Source organism: Thermobia domestica, chromosome 18 (genome assembly GCF_964235325.1).
Source record: "Thermobia domestica chromosome 18, izTheDome1.hap1.1, whole genome shotgun sequence".
In the NCBI taxonomy this organism is placed as follows: Eukaryota; Metazoa; Arthropoda; class Insecta; order Zygentoma; family Lepismatidae; genus Thermobia; species Thermobia domestica.
In genome coordinates this window covers 165,696,224-165,718,328 of record NC_137471.1, presented here as the reverse complement: position 1 = coordinate 165,718,328, position 22,105 = coordinate 165,696,224, and the positions used below count along the sequence as shown (strand labels likewise).

At 35.3% G+C, this 22,105-nt stretch overlaps 1 protein-coding gene across 1 annotated transcript; it reads left to right on the top strand.

Moving 5' to 3' along the window:
* The first annotated feature begins 482 nt into the window (after nt 1–482).
* Nucleotides 483–11,519, top strand: LOC145675984 (uncharacterized). The gene is made up of 2 exons (XM_081746813.1): nt 483–1,238; nt 9,909–11,519. Exons 1-2 carry the CDS (start codon nt 874–876, stop codon nt 10,387–10,389), a joined length of 846 nt encoding a protein of 281 aa, XP_081602939.1. The 5' UTR covers nt 483–873; the 3' UTR covers nt 10,390–11,519.
* Nucleotides 11,520–22,105: the final 10,586 nt, after the last annotated feature.

Sequence of the window (22,105 nt, the reverse complement as noted above, 5' to 3'; positions counted from 1 at the left end):
CATAAACAAAATTCTAACACAAAGAAGCTATAATTTTCAACATCAATGCGATTTTTCTGAAACCATAATTTCAGCGTAAACCGTAAATTTAAAACAGGGTAAGCTGGCAACGCTGACTTTCATAGAGATTGCAGCTATGAGATTGCAAATGGCCGCCAATTTATTGTAATATATTTTTCAAAATTCTGAGAATCCACTACGAACTAATAAAATGAAATCTACACAGCTATTATTGTTTTGGCACAGCTTTACACTTTTATCCATTGGAGACTGGATTCTACATTTCTTTTACTCCAGATGGCTACCTCGCATTTAAATACTAAAATAATACTTCTAGTGGAAACACAAATACAAGTTTTGTTTACGTTTCACAAATTATTCATATCTCAGTTTCTATCACTACGAAAGTACATTTTCGATGTTCTTCTTACCACTACATAATTCACAGATAAAATAGTGTAGAGTAAGTTCTTCTTAGAATAATATTACCACTAAAATTCTCGCAATAAAGCGGGAGCATGTCTCGACGCGTACTAGCTAGTTGCACAATGACCCTCGTTCCGTTATCATTTTTCAGCTATTCTAATCTTTACATTTTACATGTTTAATTACCTTTCTAAATTGCCGATATTCTTGTTCAATACAGTGATAATGATACTAAGCAAACTTTTGTAATGCTTACTACAAGCAAACAATCAATAGCCGAGAGAGGAATTGTGGTTGATGAAGAAGAATAAGAGGAAGAAGAAGAAGAGTGGAAATATAAAGTTGCTTTTGTGAACGTACTTGTAAATCATTTCATTAACACTGGCAACGTAAAATATAAGGGGAGTATAAGAACAGTGTTAAATTCTTATTATATTTCAATTCACAATGGCTGGTAAGGCGTCTGTTAAGTTGGAATTGATATGCAAAGAAGAAATTGCTTATGACTTACCTAGTGATGATCCGCTCGAAGGGAGAGGGTGGACATACGAACTAATGAATGACAACAAAGAGTTAATATTATCTACAACGGAAGGAGAGGTATCAGCGGGCAAGGATACAGCTATGTGCTCCTTGGATGTGAAACGAAACGTTGATAGGGTGAAACCAGAATTAGCACTAGAAGAAGATCCTGAATTTGAAAGTAATATAGAAACGCTAATAAAGATTGTGGTTCAGGAGACTTGCGCGTCGTATTCTAATGACTCCCAACAATTAATAACAAAAAGTTTAAATTCAGTTCGGCCACAAAGGTAATGTTCAATTTTTCATTAACTAATTGCTTCAGATTGATAATACGGTTACATGGTTTCGGAAATTTTGTTGGTTAAAAGCAATACTTCACGAGAAATATTTAGGTATGGGAGATATCATGAACGTAAGTTAGTAGCCTACAATTTGGAAATGACATGGCATACGTAGACAAGCTGTATACCAAATAAAAGTAATAAAAAATTGATACGATCCATACAATTCTTATGTAGTTCATATGTTGATAAAATAATTATTTCTTTATTATTGGTTACACATTTCGTACTAATTGTTTCACATACTTAAAATATGGGTGCTCGACGATATTGTTTTATTTATATGGAGACTTATGTAAAATAACAAATAATGAGAATGGTAATTATCCTAAAATTTTACAAATGTAAACCTGTAATGTATTATATTCGAACATAAACTATGGACGTTTGTGATTTTATTTTGATTTAGGTCAAATGGGTCTAGCTTGATTTTTCCGTCGGGCTTCGAAAGACAAGTAAAATACAAGATAAAGAACATTTTAACCAACAATGGATGTTCATTATTTGTAGTGGTCCATACAACAGTTCATTTCATAGCTGCACTCATTTTTTCAAGAAAGTCAACTTTTTACATTCTTAGCAAATTTTTTTTAGGGTATGGACCTACATTTTTCAATATGGGATCACTTTAGGGGCTTGATGTACGTACATTATTTATGAATTATTGTTAAAACAACGCTAATCAGCATGTGCTAGATGGCCGGTAAAAATAAGATTGCTGTGCAGATTAGGGCATTACGCAGAATGTGGGTAAACAAGGATAGCGCAAAATTCTGTATTTAGGATGACTTACACGTCTTACGTGTTGAATGTGTTCTTGCTTGTATATTTGTGTTCCAAAGTAACACAATACATTAGGGACGTAACTTCTTAATTATATGGATCCCTTCATTCCCAAACATTTTCATAGTTCCGTGTTATGATTTGCCACACTAAATTTTGATACTTCATTTCGCTTACAGTGGTTACTAGCTACCTTGACAAGGGGTTACTTTGCACATCGGGCATTACTTCGCCAAAATATGAAGAGAGTTTCACAGTCCTCCGTCGGTAAAACCATGAACTGTATACACGAAGTTTCAACTACCCTCTACGATAGAACATGTAACTTTATTTTTGTGTTAATGTTGGGGTCAGCATCAGTTCTAATTAGAGGGAGCCTTTGTTGTTGTAGTGGCGTGGAAAACAGTCACTGTAAGGACCGCCAAATTTTAAAAGAATTTCCGTCAATGTTAAGTCAGTTTCGTTATATTATACATTGTAACTTGCATTATACAACGTAACTAATAACCGTTTGAACATTTTAATACAAATAAATTAGTAAAACGTTGGTTAAGCCCTACGGAGCGCCATTCTGTGCGTAATTATTTGACAACACAGGTTGTAAGTCATTCATTAAAAATACAGATTAATGAATTGGATCCTAAAACAAACGGTGCTGACAATCTCTTACAGTTGAAGCTTGCAAGGTCCCTGAGGATTCGAATGAATCGCTTCTACCCTAAGACCTTACATACCACCCTAGTTGCATGCCTTCGGTATTCAAGTCATGACAATTCAGGGTTAATTTCCGAACCCTAATTGGGCTGTTAACATTCAGGCCTTGAGGAGGCATTTTAAGAAAATAAATGTAATGAAGAGGACGACAAGAAATACACCCTGGAAGGGGATTTAATGCAACAGCCTCACATTTCAAATCATCAATTTTTTAATCATTAGTATTACTTCAGGCCCGCTCGTACCTACAAAATTGGTACGTTTACAAATGTAACCTTTTAAAGAGCGCTAGCTTATACTTATGTGTGGCTTACTAGCAATTGCACTTATCTTTATCGAGAATAAAGTCACATCCAAGAGCATTTGTCACAATAGTGAAACACAAGATAACAGTAATATTAACTTGCTCATTAAACATTATTGTTGTTCAGGGCCTACTCGTACGTAGCAATCTTAATTTGTTCTCATAACATAAACCATAATTTTACCATATACTGCCTAACTGACGTAAGCACTCCGTACTATCGATACATCATAGTATCTGGTGTTTATCGTAGTAAATGGTAACGTGGAATCGTAAACGGGCTTCCCTTTTTCTTTTTCTCGAGATCGGTTTATGATTCCCGGCACAAGAATACAAGAGTTATTTTCAAATATCAAAAAGAATAACATTTAATTTACTTTCTCCAAATGCAAATCAAAACTTTAATTATTTTCTATAAATCCAAATCAAAACTAATTATTATATCAAAATCTAAAATCCGAACATCAATTTTATTACTATTTTACTTTTCTCTAATTATGCCAAACATTAAAAATTAGAACAAAATTTTGAAATTTTAGTCAATTGCCGAATCTGCATATTAGCTGGGTCCCAACCAGGCGTCCGACTGGTTTCATCACTTTAATTTTATAACGAAAGTAGGGATGTCCCTAGGGGATGAACTATATTTTAACCTTCAACTCTTCTTAACTTATAATATCGCTTTCTCTGAAGTCAATTAACTTCAGGTAATATTAGTCACATTGAATGCACATTGACTTTTCATAGTAGACTGCATATATATATCGAACAACGAGCAACTTTATCAAATTCAAGGTTATTGTCAATTACTTTCAATATTATACTAAATTGTGTTTAACTTACAGTATTTTGACGGCGACTTGATCTTACATTACAAATTTTGCATATTTTCTCATTATACAATCACAACATCAGATGAAAAAGTTCACTATCTGAAGAGCACATTTTTTAATTACCCAAAATTTTAACTTTATGATTAATTGTAGTTATTACTAGTACTTCTCTAATTATGTTCGTAATTTTATCTAATTGCCTAACAAGTCTCTAAATGCTTGATTGTATGGGGACAGTTAATATTAATATAAACATAAAGGAGAATGATTAAAAACTCAAGCAAAATTTGATAACAAAATTTTATTATGAAGTATGGTTCCCAAAACTGGAAAGACCTAAAATAAAATACAAAACTTAAACATCCTAATAAGAATTCGATACTGAAAGTCCGCATCCAAAACGGGATAGCCATACTTTTCAAAAGTGGTGCGGTATTATTACAATTTCAAAGTCGGAAATCGCGTTCTGAATCAATTACCTGTTTAAAATTTCCAATGCTGTCTCTCCCATCCACATTCATCTTTCATCTCCAAATGCTGTAAGGAAACCATAAAACATGACATCTAAGTAAACGTACCTGCTTGTTAGGCGATATTGATGGTTTCTTGGACTGGTGCGTCAGTGGCGGTGGGCACACACTTTGATTCTGAAAAGTAACCTTCTAAATTCGGGGAAATAATCAAATAAATAAACAATAATCCTTTTTTCATAATCTAAAAGTTTAAAAGTTCAAATTCGGTATTTCTGATTTCTCATCTCTTTTGGGGTTTAACCCGAGTTGGGGTGAAGTTCACGGTTTTTTTTTGTGCTAAGATTTTAATTTTCCATCTGTGCCGGTTACGCTTGCAAGATGTAATTTAGCACGGTTACGTGTACTTTTCCAGTTAGTTTGTTTAATTTCGGAACTTTTCTCCTTTTTACAGCGTATTTACTGAACTTCCACGTAATGACACGCCTTCCTTTGCGACGTTTGGATTTACGCTGCATTACGATACCTGCCATAAATTTCTTTTCAGGTTTGCGCTTACTATTACTATATTTTGCCATGTAGTTTATTATACAATGTTCGTACGTGTTTTCGCTTAAGCTTTTTAGTGCTCTTCGGAGTCGATGTATACTTCTTCCTCATGTTTGATTCGAAATAACCTCGCCTACAGCTCGACTTTAATTTGCATGTAGTTCGTCTTTGACCGAGTTTAGTGCGTTCCGAATTACGCTTACCAAGGAACTTTCCTTTTATTCTCAACTTATTTCCTTCTGCACGCCTAACGTGTGGTTGTGCGTGCTGAGAATACGCTGTACGTGGAGGTCGACGCACATTGTTTTCATAATGAGCAATCAACATGTCTACATTTTGTGTAACACTACACTTAAACTTTCGCTTTTTACAATTTCGCAATATTGAAGTACTAGCTTGAAAATTCAAATATTTCGGCAACTGAAAATTAATAATTGTTGCATCTGATGTACTGATATGATCACGTCTTCTCATTTTGATTCTTCTGATTATGCTCCTCGAAATCGAGTTTACCTTAATAATGTATTACGAAAACTCAACTGGGTATCATTGGCCATCTTATTTTTCTTCTTAACTTTGGTGTTACATTTCGGTTCTATAACGGAAATATACTTTCGACTGCGTGTGCTTTATTGGAAGTGTTACTTCTACGCTTGTTTACGGTAAACATTTCCGACCGATATATTATGTACGAGACCTTCACTACGTAAAGCAGAATTCGCTTGGCGGGTCTATTGTGAATTTGAAGTCGTTTCCTTCTACAATACTCAAAGCTGATAAAGTCGGGATGGATTTGCAGCACTCAAATGCAACTTACGTTAGACATACACTGTTACAAAGACATATTTGAATTTGTTAATTCGCGCAAAACCATTTGCCTGCGACACAAAACCGACAACACTGTAACTTCGTTATCACACAAAATCATCAATTCAACTCTCAAGCCTTCCCTGGCTTTTTCGAGAGGGCGGATACGCGCAACCTGAACGCTACCGCTTATCATGTGTGAAACATCGGTATCCCTTGCCGGCAAAACAATTAAATTAGAAACAATTTGTTACAGGTACGCGTAACGATTGTTCTTTTTTGCTATCTCTACACTGCATACTTCCTTTTCCTGACTGTAATCGACTTTCTGGTTTATTTGGCACATATCTTTCACAACTTGGGCTGGCTCGAATTCAAGACGGTTTCTTTTCCGCCTTGCACACTTTTATTTTGTTGGTTTGCCTACACTCAACCTGTGCCGTTCGCATGTATTCATAGAACAGAGTGAGACCTTTCTTTCATTCCGCTACACTATTTTTAAACTCAGCAGTTACTGAATCAAGAAGATTGACCGCGTTAACTAATTCAGAGAGTACTTCAGTTAAGGAGTTATTGGCTACTTTGATATTATTACGTAAGCTGTCTGCTTTGACATTCAATTCGCTCTTTCCTACGCTCCCCGATCGTTTCTGTTAGAGGCTTTTGAAGTTCACCTACTGATTCATGTATTTTTTGTCCTAGGCATCCAATATTCATTACCATTTTTGAGTAATGGTTTCTAATTGTTTCTCTAATTCCTCTGTCAACATTGCTTGAAATTGTTCTAAAACACTAGCCTCCATATTGATATGAGTTACGAGCAACTAATTCAAAGTACAAAAAACTAAATGTCTGAGTTTAATACGAAAATAAGAAACATGCACATAAAACATGAAACACTAAGAATTTTTATATTACGACCATTAACAACCAATCCTTGTGTTTACATCTCAGGTTTCACTTTGCGAAGTGCTTCAATATAAAACTAACACAGATGTAAACCAGTACCATATATAAAATATTTTCTATAACTATTCTATCAGGCTTTGATTCCATTTTGTACTAATACACAATAACACACTCAGCAAGGCCATGTGATAATATTTGAAAAACAGAATCACGTGACAGTTTCTACACAATAACTGTGTCTTCATCAGACTTCCACTCCTGGTTGCTGGGAGTTTGTCATCACTTATATATACTGTCCGGAGATCAATTTTAATTAGGTTCCGCCCCTTCTTTAAAAAGTAACACTTGTCTGGCTTTCACTTTCACTTTTTAGCTGCACACGTGTTATATTAAAGATTTACTTTTTTCCGCTGGATGCGTCCTTTCCTCTAATTATCCTTGTTTACCTTGTTATTTTGTTTCTCTTTCTTTCTTCTTCCTTTTAATCTTTTCTTTAAGCAGAATCTTCTCTCACTCCTTATTTATCGAGAATCTTGCATTCCAGTTCATCACCTTGCGTCCTGCTTTCATAATCTCTGGCTTCCTTCCATTTTCTCACCAAAGTCCTGTTCTCTATCTTTATAACCTCTGCTTCTTCCCACCCTATCCTGTGGTTTTTTCTTTCTGATGCTTGTATATCGCATTGTTGTCCATTTTCAATCTTACAACATCCTGGTGCTGCTTAATCCTTTTTTTGCATTTTTTTTGTTTCTCTTATGTAAATTTTGTTACACTCCTCGCATCCTACTCTATATATTACTCCCCCTTGATCTTTGTTCGCTATTGCTTTTCTCTTTTTTCTTCTGACTAGTTCAATTATTCTGCTTCCTCTTCATTTGTACGTCCTAATTCCTGCTTTTCGAAACATTCTCTATATGGTCTCTCTTTGTTTGCACAGTTATTGTGTTGAAACTGTCACGTGATACTGTTTTCTTTTTACATATTATCACATAGCCTTGCTCAGTGTGTTATTGTGTATTAGTATTAAAACATTTACTCTTATTCATAAATGCACATGAAGGTGCATAGTGTAAAACATGTATGTATGTGTGTATACTCAATCAGTTGTTTGCTATCCACTCACATCTACATAGAATTAAAAATCAACAAGAAAAATTTTTATGAGCTACATTAATCTCTCTGTTGCTCTCAAGGTCAAAACATATTTACTTACATGAAAAATCTACATTACTCAGTTCTTGTTTTTATCTATCACTCTGCTTTATTTTTAATTAATTTTGTTCGCCGAGGATCTGATAGAAATTGACTGTCGACACTAGGCTAATCAGATCCAAACTTAACACGTTATCTGTATAACTAATGGTATTGTAAAAGCAGTTGTAGGAAGATTGCTATAATTTAATCCTGAAAACGGTCGCCATGTGGTTGAAATCGTGTTTTTTGGTAGTTGTTAGATTCTTGTAAATATAATCGTAACCTTCACATTGATTTTCGTCTTTTTCCCAACATTTGTCACTTGTTTATTGCATTTATCCAAGTTTTGCTACGGCAGTGTGACGTAATATTGAGGTCTCAAATATTCAGTAATAATAATAATAATTCAGTAATAAGTATAGGTAACAAATTCCGTATGAGGACACATTGTATTAAAGCCTGTAAAATAACCCGTAGCGTAAGCCATATGTTACAAAATAGTCGGGATTGGAGAGAAGTGTCAGGACCAACAGCACATACCCTCTCGATACGTTCCTACAACTAGCTAAATGTTATAACGGAAAGTTTCCCTACAACTAGCTAAATGTTATAAAGGAAAGTTAAATGTTATAACGGAAAGTTTCCAGGTAATTTTGGTGTAGAAAGTAGCGATTCTGAACTCAGAAGAGCCGTAATTACAGTTGCTTTTAGTAATGGTTATGCTGGCTAAGCTAAAGAAGATGTCGAAGGGGTTTCGGGAATGGGGTTCCGTACCATCATGAGACACCTCTACAGCTACTCAAATTTAAACGAAAGATTTCTGCTAATATTTCGTGTAGAATATATTCTACTGTACGTTTTCAGGAAAAAAACTGTAAAAAAAAGAACTGAATATAATTGAAAACTAAAGCTTGTAATAAACTAACTTGTGAAGTTTGCAGATTTAATTAAAAAAGCTTTGGTACAAAAATATATACACAGGCCATAATTCATTGAGCTCTGAAATCTTATCAAAATGATGTATAAGATTCAGTCTACAGAGCAATTGTTGCTTAAGGAGTGGCATACACTATTTCTAGAATCAAGATCAGATGAGATACGATAGTTTTGGTCTCGTCTCGATTCTCATCTCCAAAGCATGACTATAGTGTGAGTTAACCTTGTCCCGTCTCGAATTAAAATTTTTCATCCAGATTTTGTTTGGTTTGTTTTAGAATCGAGATGAGAAATTCGTCTTTTGATGGGCAACATTACAAAAAACCAAATTTTTTTTTCTGCCTAATATCACGTTTCTGCTTGTAATGGTACGACCTGAGCGATAATAAGTTTTTAGTTTTTAAATATTCTTCGAGATAATTGTTATTATTATTAGTATTACTCCTGAAAATTTGATAGTTCAAGTGCTGAAACAAACGAGTATTCAAATATTTGAATGTAATGAAGCGTGTGTTATCGCCGATCTATTTCCATCAAAATTCCTAAAGTAAAAAAAAAAATGCTTGACGTGTATTTAGTCGAAGAACCTCGAGATTACTGGTCAAGCCCCTAGACCACTGAACCATGATCACAACGCTGTAAATGATTCGTCTTTAGTCTTGTTACTCTGTGTCTCTGTCTCAGCTTGGAAAGTTGTATGTAATTTTTTAATTGGTTTCAAAACGCCTTTCTTGTTTTTCTGATGATAAGTGAATTATCTTCGGTACAGTTTCTATTAATACGTTGAGTTGTTCTTAAACCTTTGGATCGCAAGTTGGTTGTTTTCTCCCCACGAAGCTACACATAAGACAGATTTAATTCTCATACTGTGCATTTGTGTCAAGACAGCCGACAATACCTGGTCATAGACTTATATCCGCCACGATATAAATGATAGTTTGATATAGTGAAACAAACTACAGCAATTTATTTTGAAACAATAGTGATATGGTACTCCATTTCATATTTCTACAATATTTAATGTAATAAAACATGTAATATAGCGAATGATTACATTTTTCTTGCTACTTAATCATTATCTCCTGTTATATTTCATTGTTTGTTGAATTTGTTACAGGCGCGATAATATCTTTGCTTACCACGGAGAAAGGATAACGTTTACTATATTAAATAAAACCATTTCTCATTCTCATGAGGAATCTGATACTTCGACGCAGTTTGGCAAAGGATTTCATCGATCACGTTTGACAAAAAATATGGTGACACAGGAAAGTGAAAAGCGTCATGCGTCCCAAAATAGTGATAAACGCTCTAGTCAAAGTTCAACTATGTCTAGTGGTGAGTTAGTGCATTCAGGTGAAAAATCTCACATTTGTTTAGTATGTGGAAAGGAATTTAGAGGATGTTCAAGTTTGGCTACTCACATGGTGATTCATACAGGAAGAAAACTACACACGTGCCAAGAGTGTGGCAAGGCATTTAATCAACGTTCAACTTTGGCTACACACATGTTAATACACACAGAAGAAAACCTCACACGTGCCAAGACTGTGGTAAGGCATTTACTCGACGTTCAAATTTGGCTACACACATGTTAATCCACAGAGGAGAAAAACCTTACTTGTGCCATGAGTGTGGTAAGGCATTTAATGATCGTTCGACTTTGGCTACACACATGTTAATCCACACAGGAGAAAAACCTCACACATGCCAAGAATGTGCTGAGGCATTTACTCATCGTTCGACTTTGGCTAAACACATGTTAATCCACACAGGAGAAAATTCTCACGTGTGCCATGAGTGTGGTGAGGCATTTAATGATCATTCGACTTTGACTACACACATGTTAATGCACACAGGGGAAAAAGTTTACACATGCCAACAGTGTGGTAAGGCATTTTATCGACGTTCAAATTTGGCTACACACATCTTAATCCACACTGGAGAAAAACCTCACTTGTGCCATGAGTGTGGTAAGGCATTTACTCATCGTTCACATTTGGCTAGACACATGTTAATCCACACGGGAGAAAAACCTCACACATGCCAAGAGTGTGGTAAGGCATTTACTCATCGTTCACATTTGGCTAGACACATGTTAATCCACACGGGAGAAAAATCACACACGTGCCAAGAGTGTGGTAAGGAATTTACTCTTCGTTCACATTGTATTTTATGCATAGACGATCCTAAGTACATACAAAGATTTCTTACTGCCAAATTTAACATACAGATTTACTTAAGCTGATAGCTTCATTGTTGATGTTGATAGCTTCATTATTCAAAATCTATAAAAAAAACTGTTGACTTAACCAAAAGTTTTCACATACCTTTCATTGTCCGATTGCGTAGTCCCACTCTGGAGCTATACCAATGCATAACTTGTCCATATTACAGTAATATATCGAAAATGTAAATATCACCTATATCAACAAACGCTTCCAAACTCAGCACCCTTTATTCATGCAATATATACTACCACACTTTAGACCCCACACCAAATCGCTATCAGCATACTCCTTGTCCCTAAGGTTTACGCTCTGTCAGTACACTTTACCCTCGTCAGGTTCATTGTTCTTAACCGTATAGTGGTAAGGTGAAAAATTTTTTTATGAATGGTAACATTTTGCCTCCTGGATCCAGGAACATTTTTGTCTGATAAGATGTGAACTTGGATTTAAATTTGTATTATATTTACAATATTGAATACAAACACCAGACAGCGAAACTGTACATTTTTATTGAGGCTATATTTTTCTAGTTAAAATTAAGTTCAATAATTGTTATTTTTATTGCTTATATACCGGCACTAAAAATAAAATATTAATTAACTAGAAAGAAGTAAACCAGGATTTCTCCTAATAGCGGTATATCCAGGTTTCAATTCTGAAGCATTTTTGCGTGACTTAGGCAAATCCACTTACAGAACTTTTGGCAAAATATCTGCCCTTACTGCGTTTATACATGTAACATCGCTCTCGCTTTCCTACGTGAGGAGGTACACAAGCATCTTCTTCTAGAGTCAATCCCAAAACCTTGCTGTGTTTGCTGAATGTATAACATTACCATTAGTCGGTTCTACATTTTAGAAGTGATAAAATCACGTTATTTGCCATCGTGTAGTATTTCTTTCTTCGTCATATTCAGTAGGTATCTGGTCAACTATGTCGACCCCACCTTTAGTATCGTTGTAAAATGTGACGATCTCTGGCTTCCTGTTATCTCTGGTACACTCGTCTAATTTGACGTGATTCTGCATACTTGAGATCAGCACTAAACACAGATTTTTCTTAGATGCATACGAACCAATGGTGCAGTTCTAATGAAAACCAAATACACTACTGTAGTCTTTCCTTCGTTTGGCATTCACAAACGCGGGGGCAACTCTCTTGTTTTTACGAATTGACCCTATAATAATTAACTTACTGTCTCATTCCATTTATTTAACCAAATTGCAGCTTGTAAACCGATTATTGTAAAAAGGTATCTTTGCAAGATGAACCATGAATCTGTTGACACAATCTCTTCACTACTTCTTCAGGTTTGTTATCTATCTGGAACGGGCCTTCTGGTTGTGTCCTCACATACACTTCTATATTTGTTGTGGAGTATAATGTTTCACCAACAAGAATAAAAATTTTAATTCCACATTTTGGAGGTATTTTAGGCATATAAGTACGAAATCTACATCTTCTCCGGATTCCGACAAGTATCTCACCCAAAGTTGCTAACATACAAATTAAGAAAACTGTTGTTGCAGTTGTTTACAAATAACTAAAAAAAGTCACGAATTGGGGATAATCTGGGGCTGAAGGTTACATCTGATTATGTTATTCATTAGCATCTTCCACTTTTTCATCCATCATATCCTCCACAGTAATCACTTTCTGCTCAGTTTGGCTTCTCCGGTTCCCATCATCACATAGAGATGACCCTACGCAAAAGACACATTTATTTGTCTGATTAACAATACACATGTGTTAACTTGTGCTTCGCACCTCCGCTCATACTCCGTCCTCGTTATCTCTTTACACATTTTTTTACTTTCTCTAATTGTATTGTATTTATATTGAATCAATCTGTCTATATTAATTTGTGTGTTATATATGTTTACTTACATTATAATGCCAAAGATCAAAGTTCCATACGCCCATTTTTCTTTTTCTTTTTGATTTTTTGTTAGCTTTTATACCGTATAATTGTAAAATTTCGATAGAGCACAGATCTCTACTTACACTTTGTAAATAAATTCTTTTCCATCACTCACGTTACAGAGGGCGTAACCTTCTCATAGGTTGATAGTCACTTTGATTTGCCGGTAAAACGTAGTGCATTTACATACTTTCTCAGCTGGCGCACGTGTAGTGAGGCGTAGCTGCCAAGTCTAAACTCTATTTATTGCACTCATGTGGGCGCACAGTGATGCTAATTCATTAACAGGCGACAGGTTGCAAGAAATTGAGTTTTCCCCAGCGTAGTTTGGCTGGAGTTCACAAGTAGTATAATTTTTGATCATCATTATAATCATTTTCACTCTTATCCTGTTCTCATCACATAGTTTTGAATACTGTTTCAGTTCGGTTACTTTACCGCATATGATAATTGACGATGGAAAGTCTTTCATACATCCTTTGAAGATAAAATTGCCGGTGTGGCTCAGTTGTAAAGCGTTCACCTCTGATGCATGGGGTATCGGGTCCAAACCCTGCTCCCGCCAAGTTAACTTTGTGGTGGACAAACACCGTGTGCTTGGTTTTCCTCGGAGTTCTCCAGTTTCCTCCCACTTTCTTCATTCCACAATTTCATTCATGCTCAGCATACACTGAACCAAGTTCCCAGAGTTCTCGTTCTCCGATTAGTGGCAACCACCAAGCATCATCAACGAGTTCACTTCCATTTAAGATGCATACAAATGCACATAGCATCTCGAGCTCCGACTCTGACTCCAACCAGCTTATCCTCCTCTGCAGCCTGTCTATAGCTTGCTACAACAAAACTACAATCCAAAGTACTTTAGTTCGAAGGTTTTACTTCTCTAACTTTTCCAGTATTGGCAACGCAAAGATATTTCGCAAATGTTAAAAACAAAAAAATGGATTCATCAATAAATCACAGTCGGCTAACTTCGCAAAAAAATTCGTGACCATCCAGTTTCCAAATGTTCAGGAAAACTGCAACTTTAAACTTCTCTCAACAACATCCGACACTGGCAACCTCAGCCATATACCATGTCAATAGTAGTACGAGGGGTCCCACAATCTATAACACTTGATATATAGGCTAAACTTCCTAAAATGGGATACACCTTTAAAAATGCATCCGTATTCGCAACAATCAGAGACCAACGTACATAGTTCGAATTCTGAGAACATCACAGGATACTATCAACGACCTTTTGCATAAACAAATCTTAATTTTCAAGAAGAGATGCCGATTTGAACAATCTTGCTCATTGCGACCAATTCCTCTCCCAGGTAAACGCTGTCAAGAAAACAAAGTACATCCTACTAACAGGTGCAACCTATGAACCTGTTATCCTACAAAGAGGTGCACACTTTTCCTTTTCCTATGAAAACTGTCCGAATCTGCAACAAGTTCCAATCTGCAACACTTGGTATCAATTCCCGCCTCCGAGATACAGCTACAGGTGCAAGTCTCGGCTTGCTCCAGAATAACTCAGGCCGAAACTTGTAGTACCACTCATTATGTTCAAAATCAAAAAAGTGAGACTTCAAAAGACTAATCAATTTCTTTATATGCATAAACTATTAGCATTTGTCACCCACACTCTTCAAAACGTTCGTCTTTTGCACAACCATTAATATTAAAACACGTTCAGCACGCAGCTCGGAACATTCTTCGCTTCGATTTTCATGACACTTACAGTGGTTCGTACGTGCACTTACATGTATCTCTACCCGAAACAACTATTTAATTTCATAGTGATCATGTATCTAGTTATTCGACTATGACTTTTATTTCTATTTCTCAATTTTCTCTTGTACTTACCTCATAAACTCATATTTTAACAACTATTACACGAGGAACAATTTGACACATTACTTATCAGTAAAACGCATCTCCCTCCGAAACTTAATTGCAAATTTACCGGCTATCAACTCATTCCACACGATATGAAGCTTCCGGCTCGATGCGCAACTAGCGGCGTTACAATACTATTTTATTCTTACCCATGTAATATTTTCCATAAGTAGAAGCTTTGCTTTATATATACTTAAACACAAACAAAATATTTGCTGAGCAAAACAATATATTCACATAAAAATATTACATACATGTTACAGTTTCGCCAACTAACATTTTGGAATCATCAGACACTATGAGATACATGAGAAACGTGCTGTCTTATATACACACAAGAGCTGAGATATCTTGCTTCTGATTGGCTCCTGGCAGCAGCCAATCCACTTCAAGTATTCTAATTCGTATTTCCCTATACCGAGGCTTCCTATCTGTTGTAAATTACACACACACATCCAAAGGATAATTTTGGCACAACTAATCTAAACTAACAAATAATTGGCATAAATAATTAAATAATATTGTAACTATATATAAATACACGTAAATAAATAAATAAATAAATAAACAGATAAACATACAATTACTCATACGCTTAAAAAGACAACACAAATATAGTATATACTAGTGTTAGGCGCAGAAACCCGTTTTTCGGTTTCCGGTATCCAAGAAAAACCTAAACCGGTTTTTCAAAATTTAAAAAACTGTTTTCACCGAAAACGGTTTTCTCCACAAAAAAATGGTTTTGGTTTTTCAAAAAAGCGGTGTCGTTTTTCTTTATACCCGGTTTCGGTTTTCTTCAAAAACCAGTTTCGGTTGACCGAAACCGGTTTAGGTTTTCTTCATTTTCGGTTCGGTTTTCATCGAAACCGGTTTCGGTTTTCTCCAAAACGGGTTCTTGTATTCTTCAAAAACCGGTACGGTTTTTGTACTGAAACCGGTTTCGGTTTTCTTCAAAGCTGGTTCAGGTTTTCATCAAAACCTGTATCAGTTTTTCCAAAACTGGTTCTATTTCTGACCAGAATATTTTTCGTTGTTCTCCGGAACCCATTTCCTGTCCACAGATAGTTTTATGTGTTTTCCAGAACAGTTTTGAGTTTTAGTTTTTACTAAAACCATTGCGATGTTTACCGAATCCGGTATTGGTTCCTTGAGAATCTACATGTGTTTTAGATCAAATTGGCTTAGTTTTCAATCAAAATTGGCTTCCGTTTTCATCAAGAACTTCCTTTGAGCTTCTAGTTACATCCAGTTTGAACTTTCATCAAAACCCAGTTGGGATTTTTGTTATAACGGTACTTTATTATTATTATTATTATTAGTTACGTTTAAAAACATGTTTTTCCATCGATTCAATATTCACTCTTCTGTAAATTTCTAGTTCTTTCGAATACAATTACCTTCCTTATTATCAATAGATTTTCAGAACCTGGATTTATTTTAATTAGACTAGCTTAACCTGCACTCTCTACACAACGATTCATTCACATATGAGCATGAATCTCCTTGTCATTCCTCACAACATCTGTACATCTGTACATGTCCCCTTATAGACACAAATGAAAGACGTCTTGATAAAAATCTGCAAGGGGTACCACAAAGGAGAGATTTTTTCGATTATTTTTTCAATATCACGCACCGTTTGCCAGATTGAGCCTACTTCTGGTTGGAATTTCTAATTCATGTATGATCAGTGCTTTCTTTCTTCTTGCATGCAGTATGTAATAAGCAAATACATTACATACACAATTTATAACAATGCCACTGATATATGGTGTTCATTAGCAAAAGATTCTAAATATTAAAGATTCTCCATCACTCGAGAAATAGTTTTCTTCGATTTTCATTATCAATTGATCATGAAACAAACGCCTGAAAAATATACAACTATTGTATACAAACATGTTGTGTTGGAGTGTATAATTTATAGAATGTGCTATGTTTTAAAATGTCAACACTTCCAGTGTACCCTAAAAAATGTACTAAAGAAATAATGGCCATGTTTTTTAAATATTCAATTGGAACTGGGCCAATCTACACAAAATTTGGAATCGACCAGCAAAAATGGCATGATTCTAGCACTTGTGGCTTTCGAGATCTCATTGTCAAAAGGATTGGAGACAAACATATAAACTTTTCTTTGCACAAAACATATAAACCTAACATTTTAATATATATAGATATTTATAGTCACAAGTGATCAATTTAATGGGGAGAATACTGAAATGAAACACTATGCCCTGTATGATAGAGTTGCTTAATATTATGTAGTAGATAGAAGAAATGGTAATACTAGTACAAAAATTGCTTGATTTATTGTCTTCACGAATAAAGACAGACGGAGTCATTCCTATGGAGGCTCATCTACCGCCTTTTCAAAAATTACTGTGTATTGTTTCTTTGAAACAGCTCTTTCTTAGTACATTCTTTGAATTAATCTACTACAGCAAACTTTTTGGTTTGGTTGAAAACTGGATACCGAAAGTCCGGATAACTATTTACCAGTAAGAAATTGAAATGTATGTAGGCCTATTGGTGTTCATTTCCTGGACTCAGAGTACAAAATTATTGTGAAAATCAATTTTTTCAAGAGCTCTGAGCCCTCATTCACTAGCGGTTTTTGAGCTCGACACAACGTAATATTTGCGTTTAGTTTGCGGTAATGAAAAGTATTAATAAATAAGCATTAATTAATAGCTTTTTTCAGTTTTGTATTGTGCTGATGTACGCACATTTTGCTTTGCATGAACACAAATCGCTACCACGCAGTGGTCTCATGCAGTGACACACATCACAAATGGAGTGTTTTGTCGAAGCTTCGGATTTCTAAGGATGATTCTATTTCATTCCTGTGCAGTTAATGGAGAAATTTTGTGTCTTCTTTAAGGTCAAGTTGCTATAGTAGTAATTGCGTGACCTGACCTAACTTTTGATTATCCAATTTTGGGGCCACCATGGACCATAGTGAATGAATCAGGGATGCTTTGGCCCGGGATTGCGTCACCTATTGAAATTTTGCTTATGCTTATTCAGGGGCCATGCACGCTGGTGTAAATGAGTCAGAGGTACCTTGGCCATGCTATGACGTCATTCAATTGGGAGTATTGGAGCAGAGGTCATGATGATTCTTTAAATTTACTAAACATATGGTCCTGATGATTCATTACGTTATGAAATAGTACCGGTTTACGAAAGCTTTTTTTTCATTCAATTTTAGGGCATAAAATTTGGAGATTGTTATATCTTTGATGAGATGGACTAACATGGGTACAAATGAAATCTTTAGTTTTACGTCCCACAGTTAGGCTAAAGGAGACGGTGACGATAAGAAATGAATGAAAGTGTGGGAGAAAATTGGAGTATCCCGAGCATATAGTTGTCCACCACAAAACTATTTTGCGGGTTTGAACCAGGGACCACATACAGCCGAGGTGAACGCTCTACCACTGAGCCACCGCACCTCTACTGGTATGAATGAATTAGAGGTAGTTGGTTCGAGCTAATATGTTCGTTTGACGTCATTGAACTGGGATTTTTAGCTTGGAGCTTATGATGGTTTGTTTCGTTCCCTTTTATGGGTATAAAATTACCAAACCAAGGTTGATGACCTATTACATTATGAATTAGTAGACCCCAGTAATAGTATAAATTAGTATTAGTATTAATATGAAACTCGAAAACTTTTGAGTTCCTTTGTGGCTAACCGGTTAGCGTATGCGTCTTTCACGTGGGAGATCGGAGTTCGATTTCCGGAAGGAGCTCATGATGTTCGGATTTCACGTTAATTAGTAGGTTCTATTTTCGCTGCTGAACTTTGGAAGGATTACTTGATTTTTGGTTGTTATCCTTTTGATGAGATAGACTAACACTGGTGCAAATGAAATCTTTAGTTTTACGTCCCACGGTTAGGCTAAAGGAGACGGTGACGATAAGAAATGAATGAAAGTATGGGAGAAAATTGGAGTATCCCGATCATAATGTTGCCCACCACAAAACTATTTTCGGGGGATTTGAACCAGGGTCCCCATACAGCAGAGATGAACGCTCTAACACTGAGCCACCATGTCCCTTATTGGTGCCAATGAAGTAGAGGCATTTGGTTTGAGCTTATGTGTTTGTTTGACGTCGGGGTGACCCTATTTCACTTTCGGGACCCCCACATGGACCATAGCGAATGATTTAGAGATGCTTTGGCCCGGGATTGCATTACCTATTGAAATTTTGCTTATGTTTACTCAGGGATCACTCAGGACACGTAAGATCAGCTTGATTTACATCAGGTGTTTGGGGGGGTATAGGACATCCTTCCCTTTGATGAGTATAAAAATATCAATTTCAGAATTTATTTAAAATTATCCTACTATTTTGATGACACATTTTCGTTATATAATAGAGTACAATGGTTTATTTTTAAATTTGGAAGTCATCGTTCCCTTTGATGAGCATTGATTTTGGATCCTTATTACGTTGGAGGCGTATTTAAAATTATTCCCTTAAATTTGATAAGTATTTTGTGATTCATTTTTTTCCGCTTCAGGGGTAAACATGGATACCCTGCAATCGTCCCGAATTCGATTCTTGATGCTAGTTTAGGAAATGTTGAATTTAACGTCCCCGCGAAAACGATGGTGAGAAATGATAGGACGAAACAGGGGAAACATGAACTTACCTGACTGAGGATTGAAGCAGGGATCTCACATATTAGAGACAAGCGTTGAGCCACCGTACACGTGTGTTGATTACTACGTTATAGACAATGCAATGGTCCCGAGTTTGATTCTTGGTGCTAGTGTTAGGAAATTTAACTTCGCCCTTGAAACGATGATGAGAAATGATGAAATGAGAAAACATCATAAACTTACTTGGCTGAGGATTGAAGCAGAGACCTCACACATCAGAAATAAGCGCTGAGCTTCCATGCCACCGACCACGTGTTTGGTTTTTGGTCGATTTTATCCCCTTTGATGAAGTGTTATTATCCTATATAGTTATATGGTCATGTATATAGGTCCATTCCCTTTCATAAGATATGGGTATATTTGTGCACGCCTTTTTAAAATTTGGGAGGGGTACCTTGGCCCACCCCTTAAATTTTAGAAATTGCCCAATTTAAACATTTGGTATTATAGTACTGGACTCTACCATGTATTATGATAAATTTGGGTGGTCCACCTCGTTCCGTTACAGGGGTATAAAATTGCCAAAACATAAATATAAGCAATACGTTGTACCACGTGTTTGGTCTTTTGCCCCAATTTACCTTTTTTGATGAGGTCCTAAAACCTTATATGGTTATGTACAGGGGTCTATTTCCTATCATTAGACATAGGTACATTTGTGCACCCCTTTAAAAATTTGGGAGAGGTACCTTGGCCCACCCCTTAAATTTTAGAAATCGCCCAATTTAAACATCTGGTATAATAGTATAGAACCCTCATATAGATCACTATAATACCCCTATGCACTCCTCTTAAGCTTTTTGATAAGAGAGAATCACGATACTTTAAGATTACCTTCTTGGTCTTGGTGTTAGTTCGTGTAATTTGTATCTTAAACAACATTGACGGTTTACTTAAAATCATCTCAAAATATTTTAGCCAAAAATTTTCAGTGAGTGCAAAGAGTGAGTGAGTTGTTTCACGGTTAACCGCCAAACGTTATTCGGTTTTTAACTATTCGGTTAAAAATTATAGGTCTTTAACTATTCGAGTAGTCCACTAATTTTCAGTTATTAGAAAAGTTCAAGTGAAAATTTGAAACTAAATTTTTCGAACTCAAATTTTTCAAATCAATAATATTCATCCTAAAATTTTCGAATTAAAAACATAAAACTAAACTTTTCGAACAAACAAGTTGAAATCAATATTTTCGAATTCAAATTTTCAAACAAAATAAATCAAACTGAAATTTTCGAATTATAAACATCGAACCAAAATTTTCGAACAAAAATTTGAAATAAAACTTTTCGAATTCAACTTTTTCAAGCCAAACAATTTCACACTGAAATATTTTAAACTAGAAATTCTAAACTAAAATTTTCGAATCAAAACATTTCAAACCAATTTTTAGAAATAGAAAGTTGAAACTAAAATTTTCGAACAAAAAAACTGAAATAAAACTGAGCAAATTCAAAAATTTTTCAAACCACACAATTTCACACTAAAATTTTTGAACTAGAAATTTTAAATTAAAATTTTCGAAAAATGAAATCAAAATTTTCGAACCAAAACATTTCAGTCCAAATTTTTTAACTAGAAAGTTGAAACTAAAATTTTCGATTTCAAATTTTTGAAACCAAACAGTTTCACACTAAAATTTTTGAACTAGAAATATTAAGCTAAAATTTTTCGAAAAATGGGATTAAAATTTTCGAACCAAACATTTCAATCCAAATTTTAGAACTAGAAAGTGGAAACTAAAATTTTCGAACTAAAAGTTTCAACCTGTTTTCGAACTAAAAATTTTTATAACGAAATTTTCAAATGAAATTTCTGGACCTAAAGATTCAAACCAAAATTGTCGAACTGAAAGTTAAAGTTTCGAACAAAGGAAATAATTCGAAATTTTCAAACAAACTTCTTGAAAATATTTAACCATAGCCGTTTACTGATTTTAAAATTTTAATTGTCTTGAAGAAATATTTGGACTAAGTTTTGAGAGATGAACCATTTGGTAAGCCATAGCCAGACCGAGACAATGATATTGCTTGAAATGAAGTTTAATCAAGCTTTATTTCATCAGACAGTACTAACTTACGATCCGTTTTAGTGCATTTTTGTTTCAGATCAACGGCCAGCCATAATCGGACTTTTGTTTTCGTATCATCATGAAAGCACGCAAAGCTTCTTAGAACGGTTACAGGCGTTACGCCACGTAAAAACCCGAATCCCTACCACAGAACAAACATAAACGCATATTTTTCAAGACCTTGAATCGAACCTGGGACCATTTTAAGAGAAGGTTACTTACCACTCTCCTGTAATAACAAAGTACAACTCAAGATAGGTTGAATGGTTGGATTTCGTAATGAAATCAAATGCGATTTCCTGTGGCAAGGTCGGTTAAGATGATTTCTGCAAGAGTCAGCATCAGCTGTGCTTCCTTGAAAACGATAACGTTTCATGGAAAGACTGACGAATGAAGGTTTACGCACTGTTGTGAAACGGCGATCTATAATAGTAGACACTTATCGCAAACGGCACAACATTGAGGGAAAAAATCAAACTAACTATCGTATATGAGGGAAGAAATCAAACTAACATCACAAACACG

Bases quoted from the DNA above. Each gene is read 5' to 3' on its own strand.
- LOC145675984 (XM_081746813.1), top strand. From the start codon at position 874: ATGGCTGGTAAGGCGTCTGTTAAGTTGGAATTGATATGCAAAGAAGAA. The intron at 1,239-9,908 runs GTAATGTTCAAT...AATTTGTTACAG, and splicing joins AATTCAGTTCGGCCACAAAG to GCGCGATAATATCTTTGCTT.